Source organism: Symphalangus syndactylus, chromosome 12, assembly GCF_028878055.3.
Source record: "Symphalangus syndactylus isolate Jambi chromosome 12, NHGRI_mSymSyn1-v2.1_pri, whole genome shotgun sequence".
Taxonomy (NCBI): domain Eukaryota; kingdom Metazoa; phylum Chordata; class Mammalia; order Primates; family Hylobatidae; genus Symphalangus; species Symphalangus syndactylus.
In genome coordinates, this window is record NC_072441.2 from 102023106 (window position 1) to 102045598 (window position 22493).

Sequence of the window (22493 nt, forward strand, 5' to 3'; positions counted from 1 at the left end):
TTAAAATAAGCAACAAATAAAACCACACATGTAAAGCTTACTTAAGTATACATTTTTAAAGTATACAAATCTATACATGAGTTATCTCATGTGCACTTAGCATTCATTATGACATTAAATATACCATTACTCATTTTAATCACAGAGGAAGAAAGAAAAAAGGACTAGACAATGTTGATAATTAGTTTATAATGTAAATCTTGAGGTCCTAAGAGTTCTGGTATATTATTTCATAGTGGTTAACCTTATTTTCCTAATTAAATAGCAAGCCCTTTCTGTGCAGTAATGGCAACTTCCATATTTATTATACTGCCTATAGCATAGCATATAAAACTGGATAGAAGGCAAACCATTCAGAATAGTCAAATGATGGAAAGCACTTCTGAAGTAAGTAGCTATATTTGCTTTTATTATCATCAAATAATGTTTCCATCATCACGTAAACTCAAAATTCACGATTTGATGTGGTTGGTGTAATGATATTTAGCACAAAATGAGTTTAGTTTACAATAGGTAAATTTCATTAACATTTGCTTAATAGCTCACAATTTTTATGGTAACAAGTTTCTTTAGTAGACATTTACTTAGTATGGATAATTGCATCAAATTTACCTCTAGTTAGATTTTTTGGGAATTCCTCAGGACTTATAATATATAGGATTATGTACTGAGTATTTAAAAAAGCAATTTTACTCTTTAAATAAGAAACAAAAACTTACCTCTAGCACTGCTGAGCGGTTTTAAGTACAATGCTAATTCTTCTACACATTTCTTGGCTTCCTCATAATGCTTTGTGTCTTCAACCCCACTACACAAAGTAATAGGCTGCTGCTCAGGGACCTGGGGGCCAAAAGAAAAGATCTGTATGAGTGCTCAATTCATTAATTAAATGTTTTATTTAGTATAGTTTATGCACTCATAATGCTAACACTGGTAACATCAAAACGCCCACTAAATTTACTGAATTCTTTCAAAAGATCTTTCCTATTAACATGTATCTTTGCATTCCTTTGTTTTGTTTATCTAACAGCCTAATTAAGATATAATCCACATACCATACAACTGACTGGTTTAAAGTATATACAATTCCATGGTTTTCAGTATATTCACAGTTGTGCAAACATAACCACAATCAACTTTAGAACCTTTTCATCACCCCAAAAAGAAACACAGTACCCTTTTAACAATTACCCCTTATTTCTTCCCAACCATCCACCAACCTTTGGAAAGATGAATCTATTTTCTATGGATTTGCCTATTCTGGACATTTTATATAAGCAAAATCAATACTATAAATAGTCTTTTCTGACTTGCTTCTTTCACTTAACAATGTTTTCAAGGGTCTTCCAGGTTGTATCAGTACTTCATTTTCATCACTGAATAAAATTCCATTGTATAAATATATCACACTTTTGTTTATACAATCATCAGTTGACAGACATATGGGTTGTTTCTATTTTTGACGATTATGAATAATGCTGCTATGAACATCTGGGTACAAGTTTTTGTGTAGACAAAAGTTTTTGTTTCTCTTTGGTATATACCTAGGAGTCTGTATTTAACCTTTTGAAAAACTGCCAAACTATTTCCCAAAAGCAGAGTAGAATTTTATATATCTACCAGGAGTGTATAAGGGTTCCAATTCTTCTACATTTTATGTAGGAAGATAATTCTTCTACTTATTATCTATTTTATTATAGCTATCCTGTTGGGTGGAAAGTAGTAATTCATTGTGGTTTTTCTAAATTTTATTTAAATTAATAATAATTGCATATATTTATGGGGTACAATGTGACGATGTGAGATAACTAAATCAGGTTAATTAACAAATCCATCACCTCACTTTTTTTTTGTAGATTTTAAATAAAATCTACTCTTTTAGCAGTTTTGAAACATACAATGTATTACTATTTATAGTCACTATTCTGTGCAATAGATCACTAAAGGCATTCCTCCAGTCTAACTGAAGCTTTGTATTCTTTGATAATTATCTCTTCTTTCCATCTACCTTCCTCCCACTTCATTGTGGTTTTGATTTGTATTTCCTTGATAGCTAATGATGTTGACCATCCTTTCATATGCTAATTATCCATTTGTGTATCTTCTCTGGAAGAATATCTATTCAAATCCTTTGCTCATTTTGCCTGGTAAACTTTATTTCGTAGAACAGTTTTAGATTTACAGAAAAACGGCAAAGATAGTACACAGAATTCTCATTATCCTGTATTCGGTTTCCCTTATTATTATTATTATTTTTGAGATGGTGTCTCCCTCTGTCACCCAGGCTGGAGTGCAGTGGCACCATCTCGGCTCACTGCAACCTCTGCCTCCTGGGTTCAAGCAATTCTTCTGCCTCAGCCTCCCAAGTAGCTGGGACTACAGGAGCGAGCCACCACACCCGGCTAAGTTTCCCCTATTATTAACATCTTACACTGGTATGGTACCTTTGTTAAAATTAATGAGCCAATATCAACATATTCATAATTAACAACTAAAATCCATATGTTAATCAGATATCCTTAGTTTTCACCTAATGTTCTTTCTCAGTTTCAGGATCCCATCCAGGATACCATATTACACTTAGTCTTCAGAGACAGAGTCTCGCTCTGCCACTCAGGCTGGAGTGCAGTGGCAGCAGCTGGGCTCACTGCAACCTCTCTGCCTCCCAGGTTCAAGTGATCCTCCACCTCAGACTCCTGAGTAGCTAGGACTATAGGCACACGCCACCACACCCAGCTAATTTTGTATTTTCTTGTAGAGATGGAGGTCCCACTACATTGCCCAGACTGGCCTGGAATTCCTGGGCTCAAGCCATCCACCCACCTTGGCCTCCCTCTCTCCCTGCATGTCTCTCCCTTTTTTTTTTTTTTTTTTCAAAGTTGAGACAAAGTCTCACTCTGTCACCCAGGTTGGAGTACAGTGGCACAATCTTGGCTCACTGCAACTTCCACCTCCCAGGTTCAAGAGATTCTCATGCCTCAGCCTCCTGAGTAGCTGGGATTACAGGCATGCGCCACCACACCCGGCTGATTTTGTGTATTTTTAGTAGAGACGGGATTTCACTGTTGGCCAGGCTGGTCTCCAACTCCTGGCCTCAAGTGATCTGCCCACCTTGGCCTCTCAAAGCGCTGGGATTACAGGTGTGAGCCACTGTGCTGGCCCTGCAATATCTCTTTAAGCTCCTCTTGGCTTGGACACTTTCTCAGACTTTTCTTGTTTTAATGACCTTGACGGTTTTGAGGAGTACTGGTCTGGTATGTTGTAGAATGCCCCTAAACTGGGATCTGGGATCTGTCATTTTTCTCATGAGTATACTGGGGTTATGGATTTTTGGAAGATCATAGGGGGAAAGTGCCATTTTTATCACATCATATCAAAGCTACACACTACCAACACAACTTATTATTGCTGATGTTAAATTTGATCAGCTGGTTTAGTCAGTGTTTACCAGGTTTCTCCACTATAAAGTTACATAATCTCCCACCTTCCAAACTGTACTTTTTGGAAGGAGTCACTATGCGTAGCCCACACACATTCTACATCCTTGAGAGCAGAATATCTATGTAATTAATTTGGAATTCTGCATGGGAGATTTGTTTCTTTCTTCCATTTATTTATTCGATCATTTAATTTTATCATGTAGACTCAAGGATATTTATCTTATACCTGGGTTATAATCCAATTCCACTTATTTTGTTGTTCAAACTGTTCTAGCTTTGGCCATTGACAGCTCTTTCAGTTGGCTCCTGTGTGCCTCTGATATAGCCCCCATTACTCTGTGTGTCTGTGTGTGTTTTGAATACTTCTCTATACTTCCCAGTGCTACAAGCTACTCCAGACTCATTTTGTGTATTTCCTGTCCCAGTCTTAGAATTAGCCATTTCTCCAAGGAACTCCGGTTCCTTTTATTGGAGAATGGTATTAGAAACCAAGATATGAATGCTATGTATGCACATTACTATTGGGGTGTTGTTCCTTCTAGGCCATCTTAGATGACAGAGCAAGGAAATATGTCACTGTAATAACCCGAGATATACACATATCTATTTCTGTATATAACCATCTGTATCCATATCAAGCTAAAAATGAGTTCATACTGATGCCTCCAACTCCAATCCATTATCACATGAATCACTCTAACCTCTTCCTCCTTGTTTATCTGTTAACTGGCTCCAACCATTTCCCATTCATTTACTTTTCAATTTTATTATGTATTATACATACAGCAGTATCAGAATTAATTCGTACCCCCATGGGAAAAGACTGGAGTACACTGCTTATAGATAATATCTTTCCCTATCTTTAATCTTACACAATCTACCTTTCTCCTCCACCCCTTTAGTGAAATTGTTTCATATACTTCAGATTGTTTTCCATAATCTTTGTAAAGTTCTACAGTTTTTGACAAATTCAGAGTGTCATATAGCCACGACTACAGAATCATAAAGAACAGTTTTACTGCCCTAAGAAATACTGTTTCACCAATTCCATCCTCTCTCCCTACTCCTGAATCCATGGCAATCACTGATACTTTTATTGTTGCTATGGTTTACCTTTTACAGATATAATTGGAATCATACAGTATGTGGCCTTTTCATACTGGTATCTTTCACTTAGCAATGATATACATTGAGATGTGTCTATGTCTTTTTGTGACTTGACAGCTATGTCTTTTTATTATTTCATTTTATACAATGTGCCACTGTATAGATAGACCACTGTTTATCCATTCACCTATTAAAAGATATCCCAACTGCTTCCATTTTTTGGCAATCATGAATAAAGTTGTTATAAATAGTCATGTGAGGGTTTCTGTGTAGACATAAATTTTCAAGTTAACTGGGTAAATACCTACTATGTTAAGCTTATAAAGAAACTGCCAAACTGTCTTTCAAAGTAGCTATACCATTTTTCATTTCCAAAAAGATGAGAGTTTTTGTTGCTCCATATCCTCACCAGCATTTGGTGTTGCTAATGTTTTGGATTTTGGCCATTTTGTGTGTTTAATTTTTGTGTGTAGTGGTATCTCACTTGCTTTAATTTGCAATTACTTAAAGACAAACTGCTGAGCTATTTTTCATTTTGCCAATTTGCCATCTGTATAATCTATTTGACGAGGTGATTGTTCAGATCTTTGTCCATTTTAAAAACTGGGTTGTCTTTTTATCACTGAGTTGTAAGAGCTCCTTATATATTCTACATATAAGTCTTTATCAGAAATAGGATTTTACAATTGTTTTCCCACACTCTGTAGGTTGTTCTTTTTGCTTTCTTGTTGGTATCTTTGTTTTTTGTTGTTGCTGTTGTTTTTGAGATAGGGTCTCATTCTGTTGCCCAAGCTACAGCGTAGTGCTGCGATCGAGGCTCACTGCAGCCTCGATCAGGTGATCAGGCTCAGGTGATGCTGCCACCTCAGCCTCACAGACAGATGGGAATACAGGCATGTGCCACCACACCCAGTAATTTTTTTTTTTTTTTTTTATTTTCTGTAGAGATGGGGTTTTGCCATGTTGCCTAGGCTGGTCTCAAACGATCCACTCATCTTGGCCTCCTGGGCTCAGGTGATGCTCCCACCTCAGCCTCACAGACAGGTGGGACTAAGGCATGTGCCACCACACCCAGCAAAAAAAATTTTTTTTTGTATTTTCAGTAGAGATGGGGTTTTGCCATGTTGCCTAGGCTGGTCTCAAATGATCCATCCATCTTGGCCTCCCACAGTGCTGGGATTACAGACGTGAGCCACTGTGCCCAGCCAATTGTTCCTATCTTTGAAACATAGTTTTTAATTTTGATGAAGTTCAACTTATCTTTTTCTTTTGTTCCTTGTGCTTTTTGGTGTCACATCTTAAAAAAACCCACTGCCTACTCCATGGTCATAAAGACTTATGTTTATATTTTCTTCTAAGGGTTTCGTAGTTTTAGTTCTTATATTTAGCCTTTGATCCATTTTGAGTTAATAGTAAATGTTTATTCAAGTTTTAAGTTACTTTTAAACAACGATTTGTAGTCTTCAAAACATAGTTTTACATTTCTTTCTTTTTTTTTTTTTTTTTTGACAGAGTTGCTCTGTCACCCAGGTTGGAGTGCAGTGGTGTGATTTTAGCTCACTGCAACCTCCGCCTCCTGGGTTCAAGTGAGTCTCATGCCTCAGCCCCCTGAGTAGCCGGGATTACAGGTGGGCATCTTCACACCTGGCTAATTTTTGTATTTTTTTTGGTAGAGATGGGGTTTCACCATGTTGGCCAGGTTGGTCTTGGAACTCCTGGCCTCAAGAGATCTGCTAGCCTTGGCCTCCCAAACTGTTGGGATTACAGGCATGAGCCACTGCACTGGTCTAATTTTACATTTCTTTTGTTAAATATATTCTTAATTTTTTTTATGCTCTTGTAGATGAAATTGATCTATTTTCAGATTGTCCATTGCTAGCGTATAGAAATAAAACATATATATTACTTAACAAATCTTTATTAAGGGCCTACTATGTGCCAGACAGTCTTTCTTATGTGTGTAAGAAAACTATTATTATTATTATTTATTTTTTTTTTTTTTTGAGACAGAGTGTCGCTCTGTTGCCCAGGCTGGAGCGCAGTGGCGCAATCTCGGCTCACTGCAAGCTCTGCTTCCTGGGTTCATGCCATTCTCCTGCCTTGGCCTCCCAAGCAGCTGGGATTACAGGCACCTGCCACCACGCCTGGCTAACTTTTTGTATTTTTAGTAGAGATGGGGTTTCACTGTGTTAGCCAGGATGGTCTTGATCTCCTGACCTCGTGATCCACCCGCCTCGGCCTCCCAAAGTGCTGGGATTACAGGCGTGAGCCACTGCGCCCGGCCTAAGAAAACTATTATTAACATATTGTGGATGAAAGTACGCAACACTAGCTGGGTACGGTGGCTCATGCCTGTATTCCCAGTACTCTGGGAGGTCGAGACAGGTGGATCACTTGAGGTCAGGAGTTTGAGACCAGCATAGCCAACGTGGCGAAACACTGTCTCTACTAAAAATACAAAAATTAGCTGGGTATGGTAGTGCACACCTGTAATCCCAGCTACTTGGGAGGCTGAGGCATGAGAATCACTTGAACTTGAGAGGCAGAGATTGCAGTGAGCCAAGATCACACCACTGTACTCCAGCCTGGGTGACAGAGCAAGAAAAAAAGAAAGAAAGAAATTATGAAACATTGTAAACACATTTTTACAACTTAGAAAGACTTTTGCTTTTTCAGACAACTGATACTTATATACTCATCTTATATCCTGCAGCTCTGCCTAGTTTTTTGTTTCTAATAGCTTTTTCTTTGTAGATTCCTTAACATTTTCTATATATAAGACCATGTCATCTGTGAATGAGATTGTTTTTATTTTTTACTTCTTATCTGAATGTCACCGGTTTCATTTACTTGCCTAATTGCCCTGGCTAGAAAGTCCTGTATGATGTTGAACAGAAATAGTTAAGAGTGGAGATCCTTGACTTGTTCCTGATCTTAAAGAAAAAGCATCTAGTCTTTCACCATTCAGTATGTTAGCTGTGGGTTTTTCATCCATGTCCTTTGGGTTGAAGAAATTTTTTTCCTAGTTGTTTCAGTGCTTTCATTATGAAAAGGTATTGGATTTTGCCAAATGCTTTTTCTGTGTCTACTGAGATGATCATATGTGTGCAATTTTGAAACTTTTACTGATACAGTGAATTACATTAATTGATTTGTAGATGTTAAGTCAACCTTACATTCCTAGGAGAAATTGGTGATTATATATTTTAAAGTCTAATTTATTTTTTCTTTTTCCTTTAAGATGAAAGGAAAATTTGGGAAAATTTTATTTTTTTATTGTGATAATATATACATAACACAAAATTTACCATCTTAACCATTTTTAGGTCTATAAAGCATTAAGTGTGTTCTAATGGTTCCCAAACGTTGTGCTATAGTTTTTGTTACCTTTCTCATCTTTCATTTCAGTTAATGTCTACTGAGTAAAACTGCCTGAAGCAGCTGCACCTTCCCTACTGAGTAAAGTGCAGTGGTTTTACGAACAATAGTTTTCTCAATGTTAAAAAAGCTCCTTATGACTTACCTCTTAGGTTTCTTTTCTTTTTTTGAGACAGGATCTCACTCTGTCACCCAGGCTGCAGTGCAGCACAATATTGGCTCACTGCAACCTCCGCCTCCTAGGTTCAAGCAATTCTTGTGCCTCAGCCTCCCAAGTAGCTGGGATTACAGGCACACTTCACCACACCCAGCTCATTTTTTTGTATTTGTAGTAGAGACAGGGTTTCACCATGTTGGCCAGGCTGGTCTCGAACTCCTGACCTCAAATGATCCACCCGCCTTGGCCTCTCAAAGTGCTGGGATTATAGGCATGAGCCACCACACTCGGCCTTGGGTTTCTCTAGTGATCTGCATAGCTAGGTTTATTGAATATCTGACAAGATTAAATAGATGTTACTGTACTATGACTAAAAAGCACTGTACTACCACAATAAATCTAACATGATGAAATAAAGGATTTACAGTACCAAACAGAATTATACCTATTTAAATAGAGGGCAGTGTTACTCAATTTTAATTCAACAGGTTTCTCTCAGGAGAAAAACACGCACAACACACACACACACACACACAGAGAAAGAGAGAGAGAAAAATTTTAAAGTATTAAGTCACCCATCTTACCTGAGCACCCACAAGCTGCAGCAATGCTGAGTTCACAGGGAGGAGCTCAATGTCTGTATTGATAGTGGTCTGGTCAAATGGGCAAGCCTTGCGGTGGAGTTTATTCAGGCACATCTTGCAGACAGTATGGCCACAACCCAAACTGATGGGCTTTCGAATTGTTTCGTCGAAAGTCTGAGTGCAAATTGGGCAGGAGAGGAAATCCGTCCATTGTGGAGCTTGTACAGGCATTGCTTCTGGAGTTACAATTCACGAACACAAACACACACACAAATCTAAAGCAAAGATTCCACTGGAATCAAAATCTTTGAAAAAAAGTTTATCTTTTTTTTTTTAAATATCTTCTGTAGATACAGTCAGCACATAGTGTGAAATATAACCTGAAAACAAAGGAAAAGGAAAAAAATTGAGTCTTTCTTTTCAATTAAACTGTTGAAAAAGAACCACAAGTCCAGTCTTATTCCACAACTTTTTATACCACATTTATATCACTGTAATCCATCTTTTTATACTTTTACAGAATTAGAGCCATGATAAAACATCTATTTCCATTCCCTCATTTTAGAGATGGGAAGTAGTCCCCTGCCTGAGAGGAGACTTGAAGTTAGTAATAAAGTTCCATCCGGGACCCTAGTCTCTTAAGTTTATCTAAGTTTTTGTTTTTTTTTTTTTTTTGAGACGGAATTTCGCTCTTGTTGCCCAGGCTGCAGTGCAATGCTGCAACCTCTGTCTCCTGGGTTCAAGTGATTGTCCTGCCTCAGCCTCCCAAGTAGCTGGGATTACAGGCATGCACCACCACACCTGACTAATTTTGTATTTTTAGTAGAGACAGGGTTTCTCCATGTTGGTCAGGCTGGTCTTGAACTCCTGACCTCAGATGATCCTCCCGCCTTGGCATCCTAAAGTGCTGGGATTACAGGTGTGAGCCACCACGCCCAGCTAAATCTCTAATTTTTAAAAAATAAATATATCTAAAAAATAATCTTGGCTGGGTACGGTGGCTCACGCCTGTAATCCCAGCAATTTGGGAGGCCAAGGTGGGCAGATTCCTTGAGGTCAGGAGTTCGAGACCAGACTGGCCAACATGGTGAAACCCTATGTCCACTAAAAATACAAAAATTAGCCAGGCGTGGTGGTAGGTGCCTGTAATCCCAGCTACTCAGGAGGCTGAAGCAGGAGAATCGCTTGAACCCAGGAGGCAGAGGTTGTGGTGAGCCAAGATAGTGCCATTGCACTCGTCTGGGGAACAAGAGTGAAACTCCGTCTCAGAAAAAAAAAAAAAAAAAAAGCTTTGTTGGGGAAGAGGGTAGAGGGAGGGAAGAATTACTGAACAAGACACAAATAACTTTTGACAGCCAGGCGCGGTGTCTCAGGTTTGTAATCCCAGCACTTTGGGAAGCTGAGGCGGGAGGGAGGGTCACTTGAGGTTGGGAGTTCGAGACCAGACTGGCCAACACGGTGAAACCCCGTCTCTACCAAAAATATAAAAAATTAGCCAGGTGTGCTGGTGCGTGGCTGTAATCCCAGCTACTCGGGAAGCTGAGTAAGGAGAATTGCTTGAACCCAGGAGGTGGAGGTTGCGGTGAGCCAAGATCCGCCACTGCACTCCTGCCTGGGCGACACAGTGAGACTCCATCTCAAAACAAACAAACAAAGAAAACTTTTGACAACATAAGAATATTTTAAAAGTAGAAACAATATATATAAACATATGTTTCCTCTGTATTTATACCACAATCTCAACAGACTCACACAAATTTTTCAGGCTGGGTGTGATGGCTCATGCCTATAATTCCAGCACTTTGAGAGGCTGAGATGGGAGGACTGCTTGAGCCCAGGAGTTTGAGACCAGCCTAGGTAACATAGGGAGACCCTGTCTCTACAAAAATTAGCCAGGCATGGTGGCATGCACCTGTGGTCCCAGCGACCCAGGAAGCTAAGGGCTAAGGTAGGAGGATCGCTTGAGCCCAGGAGTTTGAGGCTGCAGTGAGCCACGAACACATGACTGCACTCCAGCCTGGGTGACAGAGCAAGACCCCATCTCAAAAAAAAAAAAAAAAAAAAAAAAGAAAAAAGGAAAAAAAAAGAAAGCTTATTCCATTCCCAGGAAAAATTAAATTTAGTTAGATGACAAAAAAATGTTTTATTGGTCTTTACTATGTGTTCAGTACTAGGGATAAAAAAATGATAAGTCATTCTAAGTCCACATGGAGCTTGCACTGTTTCTTTCACTAAACATATAAACAGCAATCACACAACTAAATATATGATTCCAAGTTATGGTAAGTGATATGTAGGTAAAGTACAGGGAGATACAAGCATATATAACAGAGGCAACCTGACCAAATTAGGGTGGAGCTGATGTACAGGTAAGTGATATTTATGGTAAGATTTTAAAGATGACTGCTGAATGAAAGTTAAGGGAAGAATAATGTTTAATATGTGTGGTATAGATTCTGGGTAAAGAAACGGCATTACCATAGATTCTGAGACTAGACAGAATATAGTACAGATGAGGCCGGGCATGGTGGCCCACACCCGTAATCCCAGCGCTTTGGGAGGCCGAGGCAGGTGGATCACCTGAGGTCAGGAGTTCGAGACTGGCCTGACCAACATGGAGAAACCCCACCTCTACTAAAAATACAAAATTAGCCAGGCATGGTGGCACAATGCATGTAATCTCAGCTACTTGGGAGGCTGAGGCAGGAGAATGGTGTGAACCTGGGAGGCAGAGCTTGAAGTGAGCCAAGATTGCACCACTGCATTCCAGCCTGGGTGACAGAGCAATACTCCATCTCAAAAAAAAAAAAAAGAAAAAGAAAAAAAGAATTAGCAAGGACCAAAGAACACAGGATCTTCTAACTTATATGACGGTATTTGGTTACTATATGAAGAGTAGTGTAAAGCCACTGAAGGGGCAGGAGGTGACTCACTTTATTGTTTTGAATGTTCTCCTGTGATATTATTCTCACCAATCACACACAGTCCACTATGATCTCCTTCAAGGCTCAACTAGGAAGGTAACAACTATATATGTCTTTTCTCACTCTTGGGCCCTAAAGCACTCATATGCTGCTACACCAGCATGATGCTTACTTTAAGAAAACCTGATATGTAAAAACTCTAATATGGAAAACAGACTGATTACAGTGATTGTCCATATTACAGAAAGATAATAAACTTTACCAAGTTAAAAGATTAGAAATCTATGTAATTGAAAAAATTGGGCTGGGTGTGGCGGCTCACACCTGTAATCCTAGCACTTTGGGAGGTCGAGTTGGGCAAACCACCTGAGGTCAGGAGTTTGAGACCAGCCTGGCCAACATGGTAAAACCCTATCTCTACTAAAAATACAAAAATTAGCCAGGCGTGGTGATGGGCGCCTGTAATCCCAGCTACTCGGGAGGCTGAGGCAGTTGGACTGCTTGAGCCTGAGAGGCAGAGGTTGCAGTGAGCCGAAATCACGCCGTTGCACTCTGGATAAACAGAGACATACCCCAGTGCTATGAAAATGTATGGAAAGAGACTCAAAATACATTAAGTAAAAAAAACAAGCCTTGCAGACCAATACATATGACATCATTTGTGCTGAGGGAAAAGAACACTTATATATTAGTCTACGTATTAATATATGTAAATGAATGGAAGAAAAAGGTCTGAAAAGACACTCAACAAGCTGTAAGCAGACAGCAAGGTCTTCATGGACTATAGGAATTAATCAGCTTGAACAATCAGCCTGTTTTATAGCCTCCTGCCTTCCAGCCTATTTTTGCCTAAACCCTGTGTAGAATGCAGTCACCTAGACAGCTAGAACCAGTTCCTCACAGACCCTGGCAACTCATAGATAAACCTGAGTGAACTTTCCTCATTACCATGATAAAGTCTCTATCCTGGGAGAAGCTATCGCTTCACTACCACAGCATGTGACCTACGTCCAGGCATAAAGACTCACTATATGTACACCACTGGGACCCCTCCTCTACATGCAGTGACATACCCTCCCTTCCCTCTCCATCGCCCCATAAAACCCTCCTCTCACTTTCCCTCAGAGAGCCACTGCTTTGGAGAATACTCCCAGTGCTCTCCTTACTTGTGGCAAGTAATAAAACTTCTATTGATCAAAATCTGTGTTCTTGTGGAGTCATTTGTTACTTGAAAGGCAAAGGAACTCTGTTTTTTTTTGGGTAACAAAACTTAACGGCACTGCCAGGCATGGTGGTTCACGCCTGTAATCCCAGCACTCTGGGAGGTGGAGACAGGTGGATCTCCTGAGCCCAGGAGTTTGAGACCAGCCTGGGCAATAAAGTGAGACCCTGTCTCTACAGAAAAATAAAAAATTTAGCTGGACATGGGCACCTGGAGTCCCAGCTATATGGGAGGCTGAGGCAAGAGGATTGCCTGAGTCCAGGAGGTCAGAGCTGTAGTGAGTCATGTTTGCTCCACTGCACTCCAGCCTGGGCAACGGAGCGAGACCCTGTCTAAAACGAAACAAAACAAAAAAACTTAATGGCAGTTACACAGTTGGGCAACTTACAAAAGTATGTAATCATGAATTACTTATATAAGTACAAATAAATTGAAAGAGTAACACAAAGCTAGAGTACACTTAGAGTACAATTTAAGCTTAAGATAATCACTCTAAAACGATTCAAAACATTTGTCCTTATTAATCTTCTTTTACACATTTGGATAGCCAAATATCAAAACTTATTAGTTCTTTTCAAAATTTAAGAACCTTAAAATAGTTTGTAACTTATCCCTTCAAAGAATTAGCATTCCTTTATTAATTTTGTTTATCACCTCCATCTCTATTAACTTTGTAAAGTAAGGTATGTAGTTGTTAATCTCTTAAATTTTCTAGTAAATTAGTTCTTTGACACAACTATAAACAACTTGATAGAATAAAAATACAAAAATCAGCAATCAGTTCTTCATTAAAAATAAAAGCATTATTTTGACCATAAATACAGGTTTGAGAGACCAAGGGGAAAATAATATTCTTAAAGCTTGACTTTTTTTGGGAAATTTGATGATTAATAACAGAAAGTCACTCTTAGATGACCCTATTTCAGGACTTAAAAAATCACAAGGCAAAGATTTTTTTTGATGCTCAAAGTGTCAGTTAATTGTAGATCGTAGATCTAAGAAGAATTTCCATTTCCTCATTCTTTAAGTATCTTTCTCTAAACGCATTCTTCCAAACATTCTCCAAGCTTCTCAAAGACAGTTTATATACTCTTCAACCACAACATGTATCTAAACCACAAAAGACATGATTTAGTAAATATAATAAGCATTCTTTCAGTCAAAAGTAAACATATGAAATAAGATTATTAATATACCAACATCCAGATGTTTTGAACTTCCCCAGAACAAGGTATGTCAGCAAACTAAAAAAGGCCACAAAACAAAAACAGCTGTAAATAATTCTACTAATCAAAGCACATGCATTCAAGGCCTGCAGATAAACTGCTGGGGGTCAAGTCAAATCTAGTTCATTAGGAGTATTTCTACTGGAACCTTCCTAATTGAAACAGAAGACAAATGATGAGCCCTCTTTATTTCCAAAAAGATTCAAAAGAGTGACACTGCTGCTCAAGTATGAAAGCAATGGTTTCCCCATCAGTTTAAATAAGGACTCCTCTCCTACAAAAATGACAGAGATTTTACTGTTGATAATTGCTAATACAGAATATACATGATAATTAAATAGCAATCAGTTCAAGGGTCTAAGACCCAAGTTCAAAAAGAACATATAATTTCCCCAATTATATATACATATTTTTACACCACTAAAGAGTGCTCATAGAAAACACTGAAAAGACTGCTTTATTCGGTTATATGCCTTGTTCATGGCACTGACTGAAGCTACAGTACAGAATATCACATCTGACATTTCACTATTAGTTTATCCCAATGTCTAAATTCTGGTTAAGAACCACCACTTTCTTAAATCTCTAAACTTTTATCACTAATATTACCATTTGACTTTACTCAGTTTTTTTTTCTTAACAAAGAAATAAAGATCTTATTATCAAAATAAAAAAATTATTTCGGCTGGGTGCTGTGGTTCACACCTGCAATCTCAGCACTTTTGGGTGGCTGAGGTGGGAGGATCACTTGAGACCAGGAGTTTGAGATCAACCTGGCCAACAAGGCAAGACCTTGTCTCTATAAGCAAAATAAAAAATGAGCAGAGTGTGGTGGCACGTACTTGTAGTCCCAGCTACTCAGGCGGCTGAGGTGGGAGGTATGCTTGATCCCAGGAGTTCAAGGTTTCAGTGAGGTATGACCACACCACTGCACTGCAGCCTGGGCAACACAGTGAAACTTCATCTCTAAAAAAAAAAAAAAAAGCCAGGCATGGTGGCTCACACCTGTAATCCCAGGACTTTGGGAGGCTGAGGATGGCAGATTACCTGAGGTCGGGAGTTTGAGACCAGCCTGACCAACATAGAGAAACCCTGTCTCTACTAAAAATACAAAAATTAGCAGGCACATGCCTGTAATCCCAGCTACTCGCGAGGCCAAGGCAGCAGAATCACTTGAACCTGGGAGGCAGAAGTTGCGGTGAGCCAAGATTGTGCCATTGCACTCCAGCCTGGGCAACGGGAGCAAAACTCCCTCAAAAAAAAAAAAAAAAGAAAGAGAAAGAAAGATATGAATTATAAACAACGAGGCTACTGCCTGGGTCCACCAGCTAAGTGACTAGTTTGTAGATATCAAACTCCAAGTCTTACAGCTCCCTTAGCTGTTAAACTCAAATGTACACCTCTGCAAAATAACAAATAACTACATATTGTGAGCATCGATGTTTAAGTATGATTAAAACATTGTCAATGAGCTACTACAGACAAAATTGTGATGACATGATGCATCTGGAAAGATGTAAAACAGCTTTGTTTTCTGAAAATCAATCATGTGTCAGTCATTGTGCTGTTTTCAGATGTTTCTCTTATTTAAATGTCCACAATGTGAACTACCACCAATAACCAACATTTGTGAAGCAAAAACTAGGACATTATACTTTTAGTGCTCTATATACAGTATCTAATTTATGTAGCTATTATGCCCACTTTAAAGATAAGGAAACCAAAGTACCCAAGTCACAAAGCTAGAAAGTGGCAGGACTAAGACTCAAACTCAGGCCAGCCAAACTCCCAAGCTGGTACTTTGAAACTCTATAATGTGTGCCACCACACGAATAAAAGTTTATAGTAATTATGGCAAGGGAGCTCTTGGGAGTGACAGAAATGTCTTAAAATTGTATCGTAGTAATAGTTGCACAACTCTGTAAATTTACTAAAATTCATTTGTGTATTTAAAATAAGTGAATTCTATGGCATGTAAATTATACTTCAATAAAGCTGCTAAAATAGTCATTAAGGGCTTTTTAATAGTCTTAGTTTTCAAAAATGTTAAGTAATTATGTAGAAACATAGAAACCATTCAAATCTGTTCTATAAGCACAGCAATAACCCTATTAAATAGCTAAATTACATTGCTGTGAAGATTTCATTTAAACGTATCACACATTTATTACCATCTCCTCTATTATAGGTTCCTTTTATATGTTCCTGATTTAGAGAGAGAAAAATGGAAATTAAAATTCAAGTATCTACTCTGAGCCAGGCACTCCTCTGAGGCATTATTATGCCCATTTTACAGACGATAACTCGAGGTTTGGTGGCATTAAGTAATGGCCCCAAATCAATAAACTGTTGAGCTGGGATTAACACCGGGTCTTACATATCTGAAGTATAAGTTGGCCTGTGAAAAATGTTTTATCAAACAAAACCACACTGTCTGTAAGAAGAAAATCTTGGCTCTCTTCCCACCATGCCCGATGAGATGAGATTTTAACTCATTATTCTTGACCTTAACTTAATTTTTCATTTCTCTGGAACATTTCCATAGCAACCAGCATGTAGGGCCACATCAGAGAAGAGAAAATGTTTCACTGTCTTGAAAAATGAAGCTAGAAGCAGGAGATAAAAACACAAGAAAACTAATGAAGGCCTATTATAACAATTTTTTAATCCTCAGCAGAGCATCAACTAATTTACAGTGGAAATAGAGTCTAAAATTTGAGGAGGCTCAAGGTTTTTCCAGCAATAATATCTTGTGAACAAAGACCCAGTTTTGATTGTAAAAATACCTCTTCCCAAAATGTATGGACTGAATTGTAACCCTATATACACAACATCCTGGATATAAATAATTTAATATGATCATGTTAGTACAAATGGATAAATACTTGGGACAGGCATAAAGAGAAGGGCTTCTGAGTTAGAGGGAAAAATAGCTTGTAACCCTACATACACAACATCCTGGATATAAATAATTTAATATGATTATGTTAGTACAAATGGATAAATACTTGGGACAGGCATAAAGAGAAGGGCTTCTGAGTTAGAGGGAAAAATAGCTTGAAAAATAGAACTTGATAAAGAAAGGTCGAGGAAAGTTCAAGGGGTTAATTCAGGTTGCTTACTTTTTCAGCGTTCAGAGGCAAAAAGAAAAATTTCTATCTCCAACCTAATGCCAGATTTAGGAGAAGTAGTAAGAAAGGACAAAATCATTCATGGAGAAGTCGCCTAACCTGAGTTTGAAACAGAGAGCCAGAGAAAGTAAGACAGTCTTTAACTTTACGTATGTAGTTAGAATCTCCAGGTTCAAGTTATGCATTACATATAAATGTGCTACACTAAAGAGGGCATTAGTCCTCATTAATTATCAAAGAGGTGGCAGAATGATGTGACCAGACTCAAAGGCATCATCTTTTGTTTTCATGTTTTTTTTGTTTGTTTGTTTGTTTTCTTCTTCAGACGGAGTCTCGCTCTGTCACCCAGGCTGGAGTGCAGTGGCGTGATCTCGGGTCACTGCAAGCTCCGCCTCCCGGGTTCACGCCATTCTCCTGCCTCAGCCTCTCCGAGTAGCTGGGACTATAGGCGCCCGCCACCACGCCCGGCCAATTTTTTTTTTGTATTTTTAGTAGAGACGGGGTTTCACCGTGGTCTCGATCTCCTGACCTCGTGATCCACCCGCCTCGGCCTCCCAAAGTGCTGGGATTACAAGCGTGAGCCACCGCGCCCGGCCTGTTTTTGTGTTTTTGAGACAGATTCTCATTCTGTTGCCCAGGCTGGATGGAGTACAGTGGCACGATTTTGGCTCACTGCAACCTCCACCTCCTAGGTTCAAGCCATTCTCATGCAGAGTAGCTGGGATTACAGATATGCACCACCACGCCTGGCTAATTTTTGTATTTTTAGTAGAGATGGGGTTTCGCCACGTTGGCCAGGTCTCAAACTCCTGGCCTCAAGTGAGCAGCCTCAGCCTCCCAAAGTGCAGGGATTATATAGGCGTGAGCCACCACGCCTGGCCAAAAGCATCATCTTTAAAGGTAGTAGCAAGGAAACTTTACCAATTAAGCAAAAAAGTAAAATGCTCTAATTTTTTCAGTTTTTGCATTAACACTGTTGAATATTACATATACTATACTATCAAGTAAATAAATATATAATCACCAATTTAGTGTTAGTACAAACATTAAGGATGTAATAAAAACTGGTTACTAAGATCAGGAGTATTTTTAGTATACATTGAGCATTTCAGTTTACTCACTGCCCTCAAAAAATTTTACAAAATAGTTTATTATCTTAACTGCTTTTCAATTAATCACAAATTTCTGAAACTGTTTTTTTGTTGGGAGCGGGGGAGGTAAAAGTTGATATCTCCTTCTTAATCAAGCTTCTTTTCTAAATCAGAAAGATATTTCAGTCCCAAAATGAAAGATTCATGAATACATTTTGAAGATGAGGCCAAATATTTTAAAAAGACTAAACAGTTTTCCAGGTCATCTTTTGAAATCAGTCCTCTTGCTGCAATAATGGTTCATTTTTATACAGGAAGTTTACTCCTCTTGTCCAGTTATTTTGAGACACACAAATCTGACTGGCAAATAATAATGTGGGATGCAGGGACAAATAATCAAAATGAAAAGAAAATCTAAACCTGTGCCTAATAAATTTATGTTTCAGGTTGTTAAATACTATCCTATAGAATTGTAAGGAATATGATGAAATTGAGACATTTTAGAGGATGGCACTAATATTCTGTTTCTTCAACTTGTCCTTCATTATTAGTTCTTTCCTCACTGGCATGCTTAAATCTTTGTTCAAGAGCTGAAAGAAATTTGTCTCCAACTTGTCTCATCTAAAAAAGTCATTCATGTCCTTTGCCCACTTTTTGATGGGGTTGTTTGTTTTTTTCTTGTAAATTTGTTTGAGTTCATTGTAGATTCTGGATATTAGCCCTTTGTCAGATGAGTAGGTTGCAAAAATTTTCTCCCATTCTGTAGGTTGCCTGTTCACTCTGATGGTAGTTTCTTTTGCTCTGCAGAAGCTCTTTAGTTTAATTAGATCCCATTTGTCAATTTTGGCTTTTGTTGCCATTGCTTTTGGTGTTTTAGACATGAAGTCCTTGCCCACGCCTATGTCCTGAATGGTATTGCCTAGGTTTTCTTGTAGGATTTTAATGGTTTTAGGTCTAACATTTAAGTCTTTAATGCATCTTGAATTAATTTTTGTATAAGGTGTAAGGAAGGGATCCAGTTTCAGCTTTCTACATATGGCTAGCCAGTTTTCCCAGCACCATTTATTAAATAGGGAATCCTTTCCCCATTTCTTGTTTTTGTCAGGTTTGTCAAAGATCAGATAGTTGTAGATATGCGGCATCATTTCTGAGGGCTCTGTCCTGTTCCATTGATCTGTCTCTGTTGTGGTACCAGTACCATGCTGTTTTGGTTACTGTAGCCTTGTGGTATAGTTTGAAGTCAGGTAGCGTGATGCCTCCAGCTTTGTTCTTTTGGCTTAGGATTGACTTGGAGATGCGGGCTCTTTTTTAGTTAAGAAGACATTTATGCAGCCAAAAAACACATGAAGAAATGCTCATCATCACTGGCCATCAGAGAAATGCAAATCAAAACCACAGTGAGATACCATCTCACACCAGTTAGAATGGCCATCATTAAAAAAGCAGGAAACAACAGGTGCTGGAGAGGATGTGGAGAAATAGGAACATTTTTACACTGTTGGTGGGACTGTAAACTAGTTCAACCACTGCGGAAGTCAGTGTGGCGATTCCTCAGGGATCTAGAACTAGAAATACCATTTGACCCAGCCATCCCATTACTGGGTATATACCCAAAGGACTCTAAATCATGCTGCTATAAAGACACATGCACATGTATGTTTATTGCGGCACTATTCACAATAGCAAAGCGTTGGAACCAACCCAAATGTCCAACAACAATAGACTGGATTAAGAAAATGTGGCACATATACACCATGGAATACTATGCAGCCATAAAAAATGATGAGTTCATGTCCTTTGTAGGGACATGGATGAAACTGGAAAACATCATTCTCAGTAAACTATCGCAAGGACAAAAAACCAAACACCGCATGTTCTCACTCACAGGTGAGAATTGAACAATGAGAACTCATGGACACAGGAAAGGGAACATCACACTCCGGGGACTGTTGTGGGGTGGGGGGAGGGGGGAGGGACAGCATTAGGAGAGATACCTAATGCTAAATTACAAGTTAATGGGTGCAGGAAATCAACATGGCACATGGATACATATGTCACAAACCTGCACATTGTGCACATGTACCCTAAAACCTAAAGTATAATAAAAAAAAATAAAAAAATAAAAAATAAATAAAATAAAAAAATAAAAATAAAAAAGTCATTCAATCCTTGTCCCTGTTTCCATCCACCACTATTGTGAAATAACTCTTGACAGGCACATTAAGAACCTTATGAAATTCAAGAGTCATATCTCAATTCTTATTTTACTTCTTTCTATATAGCGTTTAATAACATTAAACAGTTACTCCTACAAAAGCTGCCCTTTTCTGGTTTCTATATAACATACTGTCCAATGATTGGCAGGCCACTCCTTGCCCATATCTATTGAGGGCTTCTTCTTCTCTATTCATCCTTGGAATAGTGTTGGTTCTTAGAATTCCTTCCCCAGTTCTCTTCCCTAGAAAGTTTCCCTGAGTAATTTCATCTGTTTTTATGTTTTCAACTACCAACTAGATCCTGCTGACTTCCAAATCTCTCTCTCAAGTTCAGACTTTTCTTCTGAGTGCCAGGGCCATATAACCAGTTGACTACTAAGTCATTCATGTTCATCTCCTCCCCACCAAACCTTTTGTTCTCTTTGTCAGTGACTGAGTGACATACCAATTACTGTGATAAAAGCATGGGGAATTGCCAGGCGCGGTGGCTTATGCCTGTAATCCCAACACTTTGGGAGGCTGAAGTGGAGGATTACCTGAGGTCAGGAGTTTGAGACCAGCCTGGCCAACGTGGTGAAACCCCGTCTCTACTAAAAATGCAAAAATTAGCCAGACTTGGTGGTGGGTGCTTGTAATCCCAGCTACTCGGGAGGCTGAGGCAGGAGAATTGCTTGAACCCGGGAGGTGGAGGTTGCAGTGAGCCGAGATTGAGCCATTGCACTCCAGCCTGGGCAACAAGAGCAAGACTCCCATCACACACACACACACGCACACACGCACACACACACACACACACACACAAGTATGGGAATCATCCTTGACTACTCTCTTTTCTCACACCCCTACCCATCAACTCATCAATCACCATGTACATATTATTTCTTTAATGTTTCTTGAAACCTTCTCATCCATTCCCAATACCAACATCTCTGACCTGGATCACTGTGACAATTTCTTAACTGGTATCCCTGGTAACAAACATCCCCAATACAGCAAAGCTAGGCTATAATAACTAGACTGTAAATTCCTGAAAATCAGAGAATTTTTTTTTTTTGAGACAGAGTCTCTCTGTGTCCCCTAGGCTGGAGTGTAGTGGCACAATCTCAGCTCACTGCAAGCTCTACCTCCCAGGTTTCACGCCATTCTCCTGCCTCAGCCTCCCAAGTAGCTGGGACTACAGGCGCCCGCCACCACGCCCTACTAATTTTTTGTATTTTTAGTAGAGACGGGGTTTTACCGTGTTAGCCAGGATGGTCTCGATCTCCTGACCTTGTGATCCGCCCACCTCGGCCTCCCAAAGTGCTGAGATTACAGGCATAAGCCACTGTGCCCGGCAATTCCCCATGCTTCTATCACAGTAACTGGTATGTCACTCAGTCACTGAAGTTTTTTTAATCTTTCTTTTAAAATTATTTTATATATATGATATATTATTACATATCATATATATCATATATAATTATATTATTATTATATATTATTTATTTTTATTATTATTTTTGAGACAGGGTCTTGCTCTGTCATCCAGACTGGAGTCAGCAGCACAATCACTGCTCACCACAGCCTCAAGTCTCACCCTTCTGGGCTTAAGTGATCCTCTTACCTCAGCCTCCCAAGTAGCCAGGACTATAGGTGTGCACCAACACACCTGGTTAGTTTTTTAAAAATTTTTAGTAGAAATGAGATCTCACAACGTTGCCCAGGCTAGTCTCAAACTCCTGGGCTCAAGTGTTCTCCCATCTCAGCCTCCAAAATTGTTGAAGTTACAGGCGTGAACCACTGTGCCTGGCCCTATTTTCTCTATGGTTTTAATACACAAATACATATGTTATCCTATATAGGTTAGCAAATCAATCAAGCTGGAGTATTTATGTGTTCTTTAAGAGAATGTCACTTGGCAGGGCCAGGGGCAGTGGCTCACGCCTATAATCCAGGCACTCTGGGAGGCCGAGGCAGGTCGATCACCTGAGGTCAGGGGTTCGAGACCAGCCTGACTAACATGGTGGAACCCCATCTC

At 39.1% G+C, this 22493-nt stretch overlaps 1 protein-coding gene across 5 annotated transcripts in view; it reads right to left on the reverse strand.

Annotated features, from left to right (window-relative positions):
• The window catches only part of RC3H1 (ring finger and CCCH-type domains 1), a 93405-nt gene that overhangs the window by 52435 nt on the left and 18477 nt on the right, over positions 1 to 22493 (reverse strand). For all 5 annotated transcript variants that reach the window (XM_063627319.1, XM_063627322.1, XM_063627324.1 and 2 more), the window contains exons 2-3: positions 8667 to 9046; positions 720 to 840 (exon numbers count right to left, since the gene is read on the reverse strand). In XM_063627319.1, coding sequence (XP_063483389.1) covers positions 720 to 840; positions 8667 to 8897 — 352 coding nt within the window. In that variant the 5' untranslated portion in view covers positions 8898 to 9046. The remainder of the gene's footprint in view (positions 1 to 719; positions 841 to 8666; positions 9047 to 22493) is intronic.